This window comes from Elephantulus edwardii, unplaced genomic scaffold (assembly GCF_000299155.1).
Source record: "Elephantulus edwardii isolate Elephantulus edwardi_28Jun2011 unplaced genomic scaffold, EleEdw1.0 scaffold00059, whole genome shotgun sequence".
NCBI lineage: Eukaryota > Metazoa > Chordata > Mammalia > Macroscelidea > Macroscelididae > Elephantulus > Elephantulus edwardii.
In genome coordinates, this window is record NW_006399809.1 from 125,370 (window position 1) to 140,258 (window position 14,889).

At 43.5% G+C, this 14,889-nt stretch overlaps 1 protein-coding gene across 1 annotated transcript; it reads left to right on the top strand.

Annotated features, from left to right (window-relative positions):
• The first annotated feature begins 593 nt into the window (after window positions 1-593).
• Window positions 594-14,552, top strand: LOC102868649 (inhibin beta A chain-like). The gene is made up of 3 exons (XM_006887578.1): window positions 594-663; window positions 3,118-3,682; window positions 13,559-14,552. The coding sequence occupies exons 2-3, from the start codon at window positions 3,295-3,297 to the stop codon at window positions 14,440-14,442; spliced, it is 1,272 nt and encodes a 423-aa protein (XP_006887640.1). The 5' UTR covers window positions 594-663; window positions 3,118-3,294; the 3' UTR covers window positions 14,443-14,552.
• The last annotated feature ends 337 nt before the right edge of the window (window positions 14,553-14,889 follow it).

A 14,889-nucleotide genomic window follows, 5' to 3' on the forward strand; every position in this document is an offset into this window, starting at 1 on the left:
CCAGAGTTCTTGATGATAAATGATTTATGAAGCAGGCATTCAGTTTCGAGATGTAAATGAATAGTGTAAGTCAGGGGAGGAGACGCCATCAGCCTGTGGGCGTATCTAATTTTCCTGATTCATCTGCAGTGAAGGATCTTATTTTGAAAAGACAAAGAAAATTAGAATCTGATCTTGTAAGAAACAAGAAAATACTTAGTAAATAGAGGCAACTTCATGAAGTAACAGATGGTTCATGTCAAGAGATAAAACTGAACCTGACCACAGAGAACAGGAACAGGCGTCGAGAGTTGGACACTGAAGGAGCTGTAGTTACCCCATTTCAGTATTTTCTAAAGAGTAGTCTAGTCACAGCCAGAGGATTCACTGGCTCCTTGTATCACCAGCACTGTCACAAGCAGCCAAGCAGGGCTTTCCATTAGATAATGAATTATGAAATATGTCTCACACTGGAAAAACCAGTCATCTGCTGATGTCATGCTGATTCTAACCAATCCACAACAAAGCCACAGCCCTCCTCTGTTTGAGTGGTACCAATGTGTGAGTGTACAAATAAGTAAGTAGTACAGTATAAAACTTCCCAGTGCCAATACCATGAAGAGGAACTCAGACAGCTCTTACCACATGATACAGGAGTCTGCTGAAAAAGAGAGGACCAGTAAGGTAATGATTTTTAACTCTTGCTTATGAGCTATTTCTACACTCATAATTAGAAGGGAAAGAAGGGGTTTTACAACTTATTGGCACATCTCTGTGAGTTGTGATTTGTATCTTTTAACATTTACCAGTCAGTTTAATACAACTTTTAATACTCCTAGAGCCTGCAAATAGAGCCTGTGTTTATGCAACCCACTCAGTATATATATATATATACATATATATATATATATATATATAATATACATGTACATATGCCAAAGAGAAAACTGTTTTTAAGAGCTATATTCACAAATAGTAGTTTCAAGGAACACATACATACATACAAAAATAATCCAAACACTGATAATTTGTTCTTATCTTAATGCTGCTCTTAGGTCTTTTGAATTTTTTTTTTGTCACTAAGATTTTAGTTCTATTTCAGAATCTGTTGTGAAATTTAACTGGACTCTCAAATATTTTGAGCGCTTTTATGTGATTCCAAATAGGTAGACTATGTTAAGTTTTGTGCTACAAAGATGCTTTATTAAACAATGATATTCAGATACTTCCCCAACTTTTTCTCACTGTCCTTCACTCAAACTCAAGGCATTTTAGGCAACGCTGACAAAATCTTTGCAGTGATAGCAGTCATTGATGTTCCAGGAACTGAAACCCCTAAGGTGATAGATGACTAGTAGCAGAAAAAAGTCTTGCAAATCGTTGTTTGGGGGAAGGGGAGTAGTGTACACACTTCAGAAAAGCAAACTGAACTGGAATTTTTACATAGTGTCACAATTTACTCACCCTCATTCCCTTGTGATTAGATCTTGCACTTGTAGTAATGCTATTTATTACTTTTTCCACCCAAATTGCATTGCTTGACTATAATGCTCTGAGCACACTAGGTGTCAGCTATAAGCTGACTGTGTCTACAGAAACAGAGAGGGCTTGTGTGTAGGAAAGAAACTGAGAGGGAAGGAACACTTTAACAGATGGACCTCTTAAAGATACTTCTGCAAGATAAAAACCATAAGACAGAAAATTACAAATAAAGGGGGAGTGGAATACAAACTTCAGAAAGGTATTGTTTTTAAAAGTCTCACTTTTCTTATTGGTGGACACTAAAAACCTCATGATGGCGTTCTCTGTGCTGTTGCTTCAAGGCAGAAAGCAGCAGTGGAGGAGCCTGCCTATAAATGCATTTGTGGAGACAGGAGCAGGGGACACTGAGCAAACTACCACATGACAGAGAAAATGATCTGCCAATATATCTCAGAGAGGCTTTCCTCTGAGGGCCAGTTATTCAAGTCAGAGGAGAGCACTAGTTCTATAGAATTATGTGGGAAAGGTCGAATGCGTTTTGCATTCTGTGAAGTCAGAGTAAGTGGTGGTAAGCTGTAATCTGTAAGCTTGACTGTTCATAAGATAGAAGGGGATGGGTGAAGAGGAGAAGAGAAAGAGCTTCATAGGGCAGGCAAGTCAAACACAGCCTACCATTGGGGTCTTTCAACACTAAGCCACATTTTGTGGTTGGGAGAAGTACAGGGTCTTTTAAGACTTCAAACAAAAGTTGCTCTGCCTGTGTTGATAATAACCCTGGATATTTAAATATGAATGAATGGGGAAAGGAACATCTTCTCTCTGATTCATTCAGACAGGAACTGGCCCAGAGCAGCTACCTTTGCTCCTCAGCCCTTCTTCTCCATTTCCACTACCTGTCAGTCTGGCCCAGGACCCCTCAGTCCACCTCCTGAGCTAAGGTGGACACCTTACCGAGGCTGGGGCTTAGCAGGGGGTGAAGGGGAACTGGGAGTGTGCTTTTCCAAACCAGTCATCTCTGTTTACTGAGACAGTGTGTTTGTTTGTCTCCCCCCTCCCCCACTGCTAAAAGAGGAAGAAGGTAAAGCCAGAGAACTGGCCAGAGAAAGAAAAAGCAAGCAGTTGAACAATTGGGAGAATGTGTTTAGAAGGGAAAGTAGAAGTACGGAAAATGGTGATATTTGAAGAGAGGGGGGATGTGTGTGTGTGTGTGTGTGTGTGTGTGTGGTGTGTGAGGGAGCAGTGAGCTGAGCAAGGCAGCCTGTCAGAAAACGGGCTGTCCCTCCTCCCTAATCACAGCTTAACTCGCACACAAACTCCCTCCCTTTCCCATTCACTCACTCACTTAGGGCCAATCCGTTCCCTCTCTCTCTCTCTCTCTGTCTTTCTCTCTCTCCCTTCTCTCCCTCTCTCCCTTCTCTCTCTCCCTTTCTCCTCTCTCTCTCCCTCCCTTACTCTCTCTGTCTCTGTCTTCCCCCCACCCTGTCTCTCCCTCCCTCTCTCCCTCCCTTCCTCTCCCTCCCTCCCCTCTTTTTTCCTACTCGGAGACTCTCGGACTCGCCTCCCTGACAGCCACAAACCTACAGCACTCACTGCATTCAGAGAGGGAACCTGCAAACAAAACTTCACAGAAAACTTTTTTTTTTGTTCTTGTTCCAGAGAATCTGCTGAAGAGGAGAAGAAGAAAAAAACCCCACAAAACACACCAAAAAAAAAACCCACCCCCCAAACAAAACAAAAACCACACACACACATACACACACACAACCTGTGCGTGAGGGGGGAGGAAGAGCAGGGCCTTTGAAAAAGGCAATCACAACAACTTTTGCTGCCAGGATGCCCTGGCTGTGGCTGAGAGGATTCCTGCTGGCGAGTTGCTGGATTATAGTGAGGAGTTCCCCGACCCCGGCGTCCGAGGGGCACAGTGCAGACCCTGGCTGCCCAGCCTGCGCCCTGGCCACCCTCCCCAAGGATGCGCCCAGCTCGCAGCCGGACATGGTAGAGGCCGTCAAGAGGCACATTTTAAACATGCTCCACTTGAAGAAGAGACCCGATGTCACCCAGCCGGTGCCCAAGGCGGCGCTTCTGAACGCCATCCGGAAGCTTCATGTGGGCAAAGTGGGGGAGAACGGGTACGTGGAGATCGAGGACGACATCGGGCGCAGGGCAGAAATGAATGAGCTCCTGGAGCAGACCTCCGAGATCATCACGTTTGCGGAATCAGGTGGGTGCCCCGGCGGGAGCGTGGCAGGGTGACCTCCCCCGATCCTGAGAAGGCTTCTCCTTCCAGCTGGGGAGTGCTGGGCGAGGTGGTGGCCAGGATGCCATCGAGGAAGGGCTCCCAGGAAAGCTCTGGTTGGGGGTGGCTTGCTCCGGCTCGCTGACCTCTGGTCGCCCTGGGAGCCCCGGGCCAGCCGCACTGGACGCTACTCTACGGCCCCTCGCCCTGCCTGGAAAACTGTCTCCCAGAGGGCCAAGAGGAGGGCAGCTGGGCACCTCCAGGTGCATGAAACCCAGGAGGCTTCGAACCCCGCCAAAGTTTTTATTGGGGTGGGGGTGGCAGTCCGTGATGAGGTGGAATGGCAAGGATGAAGTCAGGGTCTTAAAACCACCCTTCCCTTTGAAAAGTCCAATCAGGGTAGAAGCAGGGGGATTTTATGAGTGAGAGCCCTTTTTACCTTTAGAAACTGTCTAGAGTTGTACAGCCAGGGTGTTGGAGGCAGGGAAGAGCTGGTCTGAGGAGCAGTTGACACAGAATCGGCAGCCACTTTTGCAATACTGACTAAACAAGGAAAAAAAAAGAGTTTTGTTCTTTGTAAAGTTGCTGAGAGCTCTCTGCCAAGGAATGCAACCTTGACAAAGTGCTCTCAGATACTACTGAACTCTCACTCAGTCCTTAAGAGGAAGAACTTTAATAAATCTGGATCGCTGGTCCAGGAACACTAACTAACCTGTTGCTAGATAGAAAATGCCTGTCAAAAGTATGGAGCAGTTATGTGACACAGATCCCTCTGCGGGCTGGCAAACCCATGCATGCTTGGCACACACACGCACACATGTACATTAATACTGCATTAGTTTCATGGTAATGCCAGGCTCCAGATTCCCACCACTTGCCAAATCCCTTTGAAAGGAATGCCATTGTTTTGTTTGGGAGAGCATATGGCCAGTAAAATATATGTAGGGACTCCCAGCATTTTTGTTTAAAAGTTTGCCACAGCAATATAAACAATTAAGGAAACACTCAGAATTTCCAATCTTGAAAACCTGTTGAGTCAGATGTTACTTTCCGGACATGGTTTTTGGGGAGCAGACAGCCTGCTGCCTTCATGGTGCCCCTCAGAAGTCCTAGTGTCCCACAAACTTCCAGTGAGTAAACCTTTTCTCTAGAAGGGTTTTCAAGAATGGTCTTTCCCCTTTCTTTAAAGTTCTTCCTTGATGCAGTTTCACAGGATGTGATAATTATTATTCTATCTTTTGAAACTTACTGATGGGAGGAGGTTGGAGTTTTCAAGTGGAAAATTTTTAAAATTTTTTAATCTTTGTAAGAGAGGAAAGAAAATGCTTTTGCATTAGATCATACGTATAGGATAGATTCCAGTGGCATAAAGTGATTTCCATGTCCTGACACATAAGGAACACATGTATTATTTTGTATATTGAATGCCCCTGAAATGGCCTCAATTGCAAGTACCTATTGAGATAGCTGTAACATCGTACTATAATGAAGTGTGCCTGTGTCCTGACCACTGGACCAATGATCACTCACTTTAACTGTCTAATGAGAGTAATGCACCACTCTTTCTGACTTCTTGAACATTCAAAGCAAATCACTCTCTTGGAATTTTTGTAGGATAATGATTTGATCATTTCCATTCCTCTGTACTTTGGGCTTCATCTTCATGCCAATCTTTCTCTCAATAATATGAGGCTTGTCCTTTTTACTTTTCTGGGAGGTGTTTGATTGGAAAGAAATGAGATTTTGTTTGTTTGTTTTTTTATAAAGGTAGTTCATTTGATTTATATGTTGACCCAAGTTTGAGTTCTGTAATGGAAAACTCCTTCTGGATGAGTTTTCAACTTGATTTTGAGAGAGCTAGTAGTTTCTTAGAAGAAATTTAATATATTTGTTGATTTTTCTCATTTAAGAACTTCCAAGCATCAACCTAAAGTTGAGTTCATGTAATTTCACAGATTTAATTCTTTCAGAGTAGATAATCTACTCTTTTGTAGAGAACCAAGTGAGCATTTTGATGTGGATTTTGCTACCTAAGGAAGTGATATATAATCTGAATGACTATGGTGAACATATGAAAGTGGACAGCAAAGAGCTGTCTTTGTAGCTTTTGGAATAATTCAGTTTAAATAATATGCCAACTCTGTGGAATGTCAAGATTTTTGGAGAATAGGAAAAGGCAAGTATTTTTCTTTTCTTTATAAACTATTTGGTACAGAATCTAATTTTTCAAAGTGTCCTTCTTGTGCCTGCGATAAACACATTCCCACCAGCTGAAAATATCCATCAGTTTAGGAATATATATTTAGTTTTGCATTTTCTCTCATTTATTGTTTCATAAAACTAAGCAATCAAAGCTGCAGTCGTACTATAATGAAGTGTGCCTGTGTCCTGACCACTGGACCAATGATCACTCACTTTAACTGTCTAATGAGAGTAATGCACCACTCTTTCTGACTTCTTGAACATTCAAAGCAAATCACTCTCTTGGAATTTTTGTAGGATAATGATTTGGCCATTTCCATTCCTCTGTACTTTGGGCTTCATCTTCATGCCAATCTTTCTCTCAATAATATGAGATAATATAAAAACTAAGGGGCTTGAAACTCTTTAAACTGAGTTTGTCCCACAGGGCCCAGGTAGAAAGTGTAAAGGTAATACAGTTGTTATCAAGGAATATATGGGAGAATTCTCTAGGAATCCTGACTTTTCTTTCAGTTAAGAAAAATTGTTTGTTTTTAAGTATACCACCCAAATGCCCACCAATATTAGCATGAACTTGGTGTAGCTAGTTTGTGACAGAATCCTCAGTCTTTACCTTAAGGCCTTAAAGAGACATTCTTTATTTAAAAGAAAGACAGAAGGGATGGGTAACATGAAGACGCTATCAGTTGTCAGTAGCCTTCCTGCTGTGTTGTAGTTTACCTTATTTTGACTCATGACTACAGATTGCCAGTTAAACATACAATAACACTATAACATTAACTCTCCAACAGTATAAATGTTGCCAAATTTATGTGCCGATTCTAGTAATTAATAACTGAGCACACTTAATAGAGAAAGCATAGGGAAAGGAAGGCAAATGACTGAGATAAGGAAAATTCTCACACAGCCCAGGTGTTGGTAAAAACAGCACAAGGAACCTGCTCTCTTAAGATTACCAATTGAGGATGATCTGACTTAGAAATTTGAATTGCCAAAATAGAAGGTTGAGAAGCCTTGCTGAAGGGACTTTTTCCCCACCTCAAGAAAGTCATCTAAAAGTGGAGTTGACCTTTGCCCTTCCACACAAGTTTTCTGGACTTTCTGGTCAATTGCCCTTCACTGATGGATGTCTTCTGGGTTGCACATTTTCCTCTCATTAACAGGAAACAGTTGACCACAAGAGGGCGCTTCCCAAAGACTTTTTCTGCTTGCCAGTTAATATTCCAGCGAAATGCAATTGCACCTACTCCCAGCCCCGGTCTGCAATGTCCTAATCTTAGTGGCTATCAGTTACCCCCCTGCTTTCTCTCAACATCCAGGGAAAAGTCAGGATTTTATAGAATGGGGAAAGCACAACTACCTAGAATACATTAATGAGGCAGAAGGAATGGGAGTATTAGAGATACATGTGAACATTCCAGAGCTCTATGGACTGCAAGGAGTGATGCATTTTAAAAGCATACAGCAAAGTGTGGAGAAATGTGACCATGAATCATCAGCAATACTGATTTGCTCACGTCTCTCCCTAATACGGTCACCTGGGCTTTTATGAAAAACATCTTCTGTCTTCATGAATTCTTTTTTCCCCCTTTTCTTTTTGCCTGGCTTGCCAGTGTTATCACACTTTTCACCCGTAACAAATGACAAGAAGTGACATGGAACAGGGAAGAAAAAGGCTATTTATTTAACACATCATGAGAACATGGTGTTCTGCTGTTAAAGATGCATTTACTTCCAAGCAGAAAGTGGAGAGGAATGATAGAGATGAGACACAGAGAGAGATTTATTTTGGTGAATAGTGGTGAAGTAGGTATATTGGGGTTGGGGATGCGGTATTAGGGTTGAAATTCAAGAGTAACTGAGAGTAGTAATACCTTCCTAGGCATTGTGAAAATAAATGCATCATTATCTGGGCTCCTCTTTTGCCAAAATCTACCTGTACATTAAATCTTAGGTGTAGTTCAGAATCCTTCACACATGGCTAGATCCAAAACTCAAAAATGTTGATTTTCAGGAGCATTGTTTTAGAAATGAAAGAAGTTTCTGAATTTTCAGTAAGTTGATTTTAAGGTATTTTTCCCTCTACTTCTTTTAGGAGACTAAAACCTTTTTTTTCCCCTTCCCCTAAATATTTAACATTCTTTTTTATCACCATTTAATTAGAAAGGCACTGATGATGAATGAACCTGGATATTTACAGTTCTGCAGAAGGTCCCAAAGAGAGATGGGAAAGCTAAAAATTATTCAGGACCATTGAGATCAAATCTGTGATTCTGCTATAAGCAAGATTCTTCTTTGAAGGCTAGAATTAAAATAATTTTTAAGAATTCATTTAACTGCCTTTTGTAGAAACCACTAGAAATGCAGCCCCAATGCAAAACTGGTGTTTCAGAGGACACACATGTTATCAGAGGGGATTCTGTGTATTATTGCCAGTGACAATCCCATAACCAGGCACAGTGAAACCTTGGTGGAGAATGGAAAATTAAAGGAATAGTCACTTTCTACAGTGAAGCTTCCCCCCTATGGTGAGTTTAAATGCTCTCTATAAGCAGCAAGGCTTTCCACATTAACATTAGAGATGTAATTATTACGCATATGTAAAAGGAGAGCATATTTTAAGCAGGACCCTGGTGAAGAAAAGCAAATCCAGAAACATTGTTTGTGTGGGTTGCTTATTGAATTGGAAGTGTTTATGCACCCACAGTTTTGAAATGCTTGGCCTTTAGATGAGTAGTTTTGTGTTTTTTGGTTTTTTTTTTTCATAGTAGGATGGGGGGGCAGGGAACAGCTAAGGTCTTGGCTGCTTAACCCTGGACATTCTTGATAATTAAGTTATTTTAAAACATGTGAATAATTCTGAGAGCAAAGGAAAATCTGCTGCCTAAAGCCTTTTAGGGGTTTGATCTCCAGTTTGCAGTCTTCCCTCTGTCCAATCCCTCCCACATTACCATGTTTCAAAGATATTTCCAGTAAGGAACCATGTTTATCCCTGCTTCCCATTTTCTGGGCACCTCTTTCCCCTCTCTCTTTGGTGTATATATGTCCACCAGGCTTATGAGGTGTAAGTGATGAGATATTATCACCCACATGGGTTTGCGTGGGACTTTCTTAGTGAATTACTCAGGCAAAGCAAGCTGTGCTACAAGCCTTGCCTCACAAGCCCTCAGGAGGGAAAAAATAGCACAGAGGATGAAAAGAATATTATCAAAGACTGAGTAATGAAAGGTTAGCAAAGCTACCCACTATATCTAGCTAGATAAGTAATCTTGTAGGAACCCAGTGCATACCTGTATAAACTAACAATGTACCTGCTCAGAAAGCATTATGGGAGAGCTTCCATTTCAGGATTTTACAGCAAGAGCTGTTCAAGCCAAACCTGAAATTGATTAGAAATTGATCCTAAACGCCTCAGCCTCAGGCAACCTGCTCCCATTTGCCACATTGTCTTGCTCTGCATAGAGATTTGAAGATGGGCAACCTGGCCGATTCATTGCAGTACAGCAGTCTCTCATGGGGAATATAAAGATAAAGGGAGTATCATAAAATGACTATTTGTTGCATTTTTCATCTTTAAGAAATATGAGGGCTTTTCTACAACTCTGTAGCCTACAGACCTGATACATAGAATTTCATCTCCGCTTCCAGCAGTCTCATTCTCCCCACCCCCTTCTGCAATGAAAGCTAATGGAAAAGAGAAAAATAAAATGCACTGCTTAACAAGCAAGAATACAATAAAACTTGTAAAATGTACCTGCAGATAAGGTAGACATTAGGAAGACTTGAGTCTCTCTCTTCCCCCTGTTGTCCTGAGCATTATGGCAACAGCATTTTCATGAAATTGCCTCTTAGTGTTATTTTTTTGTCTGGTAAAATATCATGCAATGTACAAACAGCAGTTCCAGAAATGGACACCAGGAGAAGGAGGCGACAAGCATGTCAGTTAGTAGGGGGAAAATCCAAATGTCAGAAATATGGGGGAGAGATGAGGCAGGCGGGTGAAGGATGCAAGTGCAGGGAGCGGTCTTTCAGTTTAGATAATTAAACGGATGCACAGATCAGCGTGCATGCCTCCCTGAAGCACACAGGCGATGCTATACAGTTCATCACCAGCCAAGTCCTGGGTGAAAGTCATTTTATGACGGCTCTCTGATCCTAATATAACAGCACCTGACAGACTGAACCCCCTCAAATGATTACTCTCTTTGTACGATCCTCTCACAGAAACACTAAATCATTTGCCTCCTAGTACAGCTGCTTGTGAAGAAGAGGTGGGGCTCTATCATGCCTTAGAAACCTGTTTTCATGAAACAAGGGACTGTCCTTAAGTCAGTGTGGCTGCATGAGGCCTCACTATTTCCACAAGAGCGCTGTAGATGTTGCTATCACTTGCTCCACTCACCCATCCAATTAACCCTTTCTCCCCCCCTGTACTGCCCAGTGACTCCACTCAGTAGCAGCTGTAGCTTCCTCTGAGCTGTGCTCATGGACAGACCAGCCTGTGCTGGTCACATAGCCATCTGGGCTGGCTCTTCACCTGCAGGCCCTACCTTTACTCTGCACCCACCTGCCCAGCACAGGGAAGAGTAAAGCTTGTGGGAATGTGTTACCTGAGACCCAGGGAGTGTTCCCATCCTGGGGACCAGTCCCAAGCTCCTGTTTCACATACTTTACTCGAAAAACAAAACACAACCTTGTGACCTTGACCTTCTCTAATTTAGCAGCTACTATCTCTCTGTCTTTAGAGTGACACCCTATGCGGTTTAGGATTTCAGAAGCAGCCTGTGTAGAGGCAGAAGGGAGACAGCAGGGCGCTCCTTAACATTCTCCATGGGCAGAGCCTGGGAGGCCTTATTCCCATGCTGATGGGACCTGTCCACTCTCCCACTGTCCTGTGATGGAGGTTTTCCTCTGGTGTAAGAGATTCTGATGATTGTCGTTTTAAGATTTAAATGGATTGTCTTTTTTTAGATTTAAATAATTAACTCTCCTCTCTAGAATCTTAATAAACAACCCAAGCACTCATCCTTCCTTACAAAGGGGAATACTGGATTCACTTAAAAAAAAAAAAGTCATCACCTTTCCTTCTCCCATAAATTGCCTCATGCTCTGGTGATCTAATCAGAAACCCAGGTTTATTATTCATCACAACTCCTGTCAGGGACACGAGGTGGGAGTCAGAGGAACTCCACTCACCACCACCACCACCACCACCACCATCCTCATTGCCATGGCCTAGGCTGTGTAAAGACTTCAGAAAGCCTTTCTTAGAAATGTGCAGCCCTCCTCGACCCTTCCCTCCATACACCCATTACTATCATAATCACCGCATACAGAATGTGTTAAATTAAGAACAGAACCGACAGCGTGCAGTGCACAGAGAAGTCTGCCTTCTGCTGCAGAGAACTTGAAACTGTGCCTAAAATTTATAGTACCGTAAACATCTCGAGCCTAGGAGTGATAAGTATGGCTTGATTTCCGCTAGCTATAGAAATCCAGGCCAGGAGATCCTCTTAGGGAGTTGCAAGTGCTAAGGTGAAATTTTTAATATTGTCCTCAGATTTTACATGGCATGCATGTGAAGGTATGAAAAGCCAGACACTTGCAAGGAGGTTCTTGCAGGAGGCAACCACAGAAATAGAAGGTGTTTTTCTGTTCAGCAGCAAGTGGCCACAGTATAAGTATTGAATGAATATTGAATGAATTGGATGACTGTAGTTTGGACACCTGCTTCCTACAGCGAATATTGTTAGAGGAATAAACATACAGGTGCTGGTGGAAAGGGAAAGAAACAGATGACACTCTCATTTGAAAGTCAGGCAGGAAGGGAGTGATCCTTGAATCCAACTGCTTGGCAGTGCAGAGATTTGATCTGTGACACTAGCAAACAGCAAGTTGTCACAGGGCTGACTTTGACTTAGGGCAGATTCTTGCGTGTCAGAGCAGAACTGTGCTCTGCAGCATTTCCAATGGTTGGTTCTTGGAGGTAGAAGGCCATGCTTTCCCCTGAGCCATCTCTGACTGAATAGGAACTTTTTGGCTAGCAAGCATGTTAAGCAAAGTGTACCCCCCTGGATCCTAGTATCAGGAAGAACTATTATTGGGAACATGTTACGGGTGCTCTTTAAGTTGCAATCCCAAGGGTAGGCAAATGTGGAGGCTTCAGAGGCCTAACTCAATGTAAGGCAGTTTTTATTCAATAATGGGGACTTTTCTTGTAATTGCCTTCTTTTTTCTAAGTATTGAGTGATAACAGTGGACAAAACAGATAAACTTTGGGCACTGGGGCATCTTGAACTGGCCAGGCTGGAGGGTGCAGGTGGGAAAAATTTCCAAAGTTTCCTAGAGGAAGTGCCATTTAATTTGTTCACAGAGACATTATTACAGTTAGCCACTACTGATGTATGTTTTATGGCTGGTGGTGGTGAGCCAGAATATTCTAGGCATTGGGAGCAGCATGTGTAGAACAAGCGAGAACATGCAATGCTCCAAGACCTCAAAGAAACATTCTGTGTTTATACCACAGAGAACTAGGGAAGGGGTGGCTTATGCAGAACCCTGGAACCCTGGGCAGTTTCTCCTCTACCCTGAGAAGAATAGGAGCTCACTAAATGACCTCAAAGAGAGAGTAATTTGAGCAGGTTTCTATTTGGGAAAGATTCTTTTATCTGCTTAATAAGAAGTGAGTGTTTGAGGAGGGAGCCTGACTCCATCAGAGAGACAAATGAAAGAGAGCTATTTCAGGGGGAGGGGGGAGTCCTAGTGGGGCAGTGCTTAAGAGCTCTGCTGCTGACAGAAAGGTTGGCTGTTCAAGGACGGCTCTGTAGGAGATAGATGGAGCAGTGTACTTCTACAGAGATTACAGCTTCAGAAACCCTATGAGGCAGTTCTGTTCTGTCCTACAGGGTCACTAGGAGGAGGAATCGACTGGAGATAGTGGGTTTTGGAATCCTGAGAAGATATAACTGCAGGTGGAGGCAGAAGGCTAAGCAAAGTTGTGACAAGAGATGAAGCTAGCCTGCCTCGTGCCTGCACACCCACAGAAGAGACTGCTGGGAGTGTCCTTGCGTATGTTCATGAGAATAATACCATTTCGATCACTAGTTGTACCACAAAGTGTGTGCTCCCATTGATTCTTACAAATCTGTAAGAATACAGGTCCAGTCTTATCTGTGTCATTATCATCTTATAGATGGTAAAACGGAATTAAGTGGACATGTAGTCTAGGCCTTTTCCCTACTGAAAAAGAGTTGGCACACTTTTCTGTAAAAGGCAGCAGAGAGAGATTGTTCTAGACTTTGTAGCTCAGTTTCCTTCACTTAGACTCAACTTTGTTTTAACAGCCACTGAGAACACACCAAGGAATGAGCATCTCTGTATCCCCACCTAACTTGATGGATGCTAAATGTAGAATTTTCTATCATTTTCGTACTTCACAATTATTATATTCAAAGTCATTTAAAATTGTTAAGAGCCATTGCTAGCTTGCAGGCCTTCAGGAATTGGCACGCTGGATTGATCTGCCGCCTGTGGTTGGCTTGGCTTTGCTCTTTGTGGCTTATTAACAGAAGCCTCCTCCTTACTTGACATTAAAAAGCAGTGCCAGCTGAGGGTCTAACCGTCTCTCTAACGCCTTTTGTGCTGTGTTTTCATCTTCAGGCGCAACCAGGAAGACACTACATTTTGAGATTTCCAAGGAAGGAAGTGATTTGTCGGTAGTGGAGCGCGCAGAAGTCTGGCTCTTCTTAAAAGTTCCCAAGGCCAACAGGACCAGGACCAAAGTCACCATCCGCCTTTTCCAGCAGCAAAAGCAGAGCAGCTTGGACGCAGGGGAGGAGGTGGAGGAAGTGGGCTTGAAGGGAGAACGGAGTGAACAGCTGATCTCAGAGAAGGTGGTGGATGCGCGCAAGAGCACCTGGCACATCTTTCCTGTTTCCAGCAGTATCCAGCGCCTGTTGGACCAGGGTAAGAGCTCCTTGGACATTCGATTTGCCTGTGAACAGTGCCAGGAGACCGGTGCCAGCCTGGTGCTCCTGGGCAAGAAGAAGAAGAAAGAAGAGGGCGAAGGGAGGAAGAAGGACAACGGTGATGGCGGGGCAGGAGGCGAAGAGGAGAAGGAACAGTCTCACAGACCTTTCCTCATGCTTCAGGCCCGGCAGTCTGAAGACCACCCTCACCGCCGGCGGCGGCGAGGCTTGGAGTGCGATGGCAAGGTCAATATCTGCTGTAAGAAACAGTTCTTTGTTAGTTTCAAGGACATTGGCTGGAATGACTGGATCATCGCACCCTCTGGCTACCACGCCAACTACTGCGAGGGCGAGTGCCCCAGCCACATAGCGGGCACCTCGGGCTCTTCGCTCTCCTTCCATTCGACCGTCATCAACCACTACCGCATGCGGGGCCACAGCCCCTTCGCCAACCTCAAGTCGTGCTGTGTGCCCACCAAGCTGAGGCCCATGTCCATGTTGTACTATGATGATGGTCAGAACATCATCAAAAAGGACATTCAGAACATGATCGTGGAGGAGTGTGGCTGCTCATAGGGTTGCCCAGCTCGAGGGGAAGGGAAACAGAAGTTGGCCCGAGAAGACAGTGGCAACATGAAGAATTGTTTTTTAGGGTTTCTGCGTTAAACGGCCAGAAAATTAGAGATAAAATAAAACAAAACAAAAATTAAAAACTAAGAACAATACCTGAAACAGATGAAGGAAAATGTGCAAAAGTCCTTAGCCAAGGCTCAGAGATGAAGCAGAGATAGAACTGGGGGCGGGGAGGGAATGGGAAGAACAGGGTGCCCTTATTTCTTCCAATATCTGATGACTTCAGTTGTTGAGACAGAGATGGCCCTCTCCCCTTCGTGGTTCCCTTTTGGTGTGAACTTTGAAGTCAACTGTCTAGTCTGCAATAATGTGGGCTATCATGTCCCAAATCGCATTGAGAAAGCCATGAATTTGAAAGGGCCTTTTATAGGCACTTTCCCACCCAATTTC

Excerpts from the sequence above, each read along its gene's own strand:
- LOC102868649 (XM_006887578.1), top strand. The coding sequence starts at position 3,295 with ATGCCCTGGCTGTGGCTGAGAGGATTCCTGCTGGCGAGTTGCTGGATT. Across the intron at positions 3,683-13,558 it reads CATCACGTTTGCGGAATCAG|GCGCAACCAGGAAGACACTA; the intron begins GTGGGTGCCCCG and ends TTTCATCTTCAG.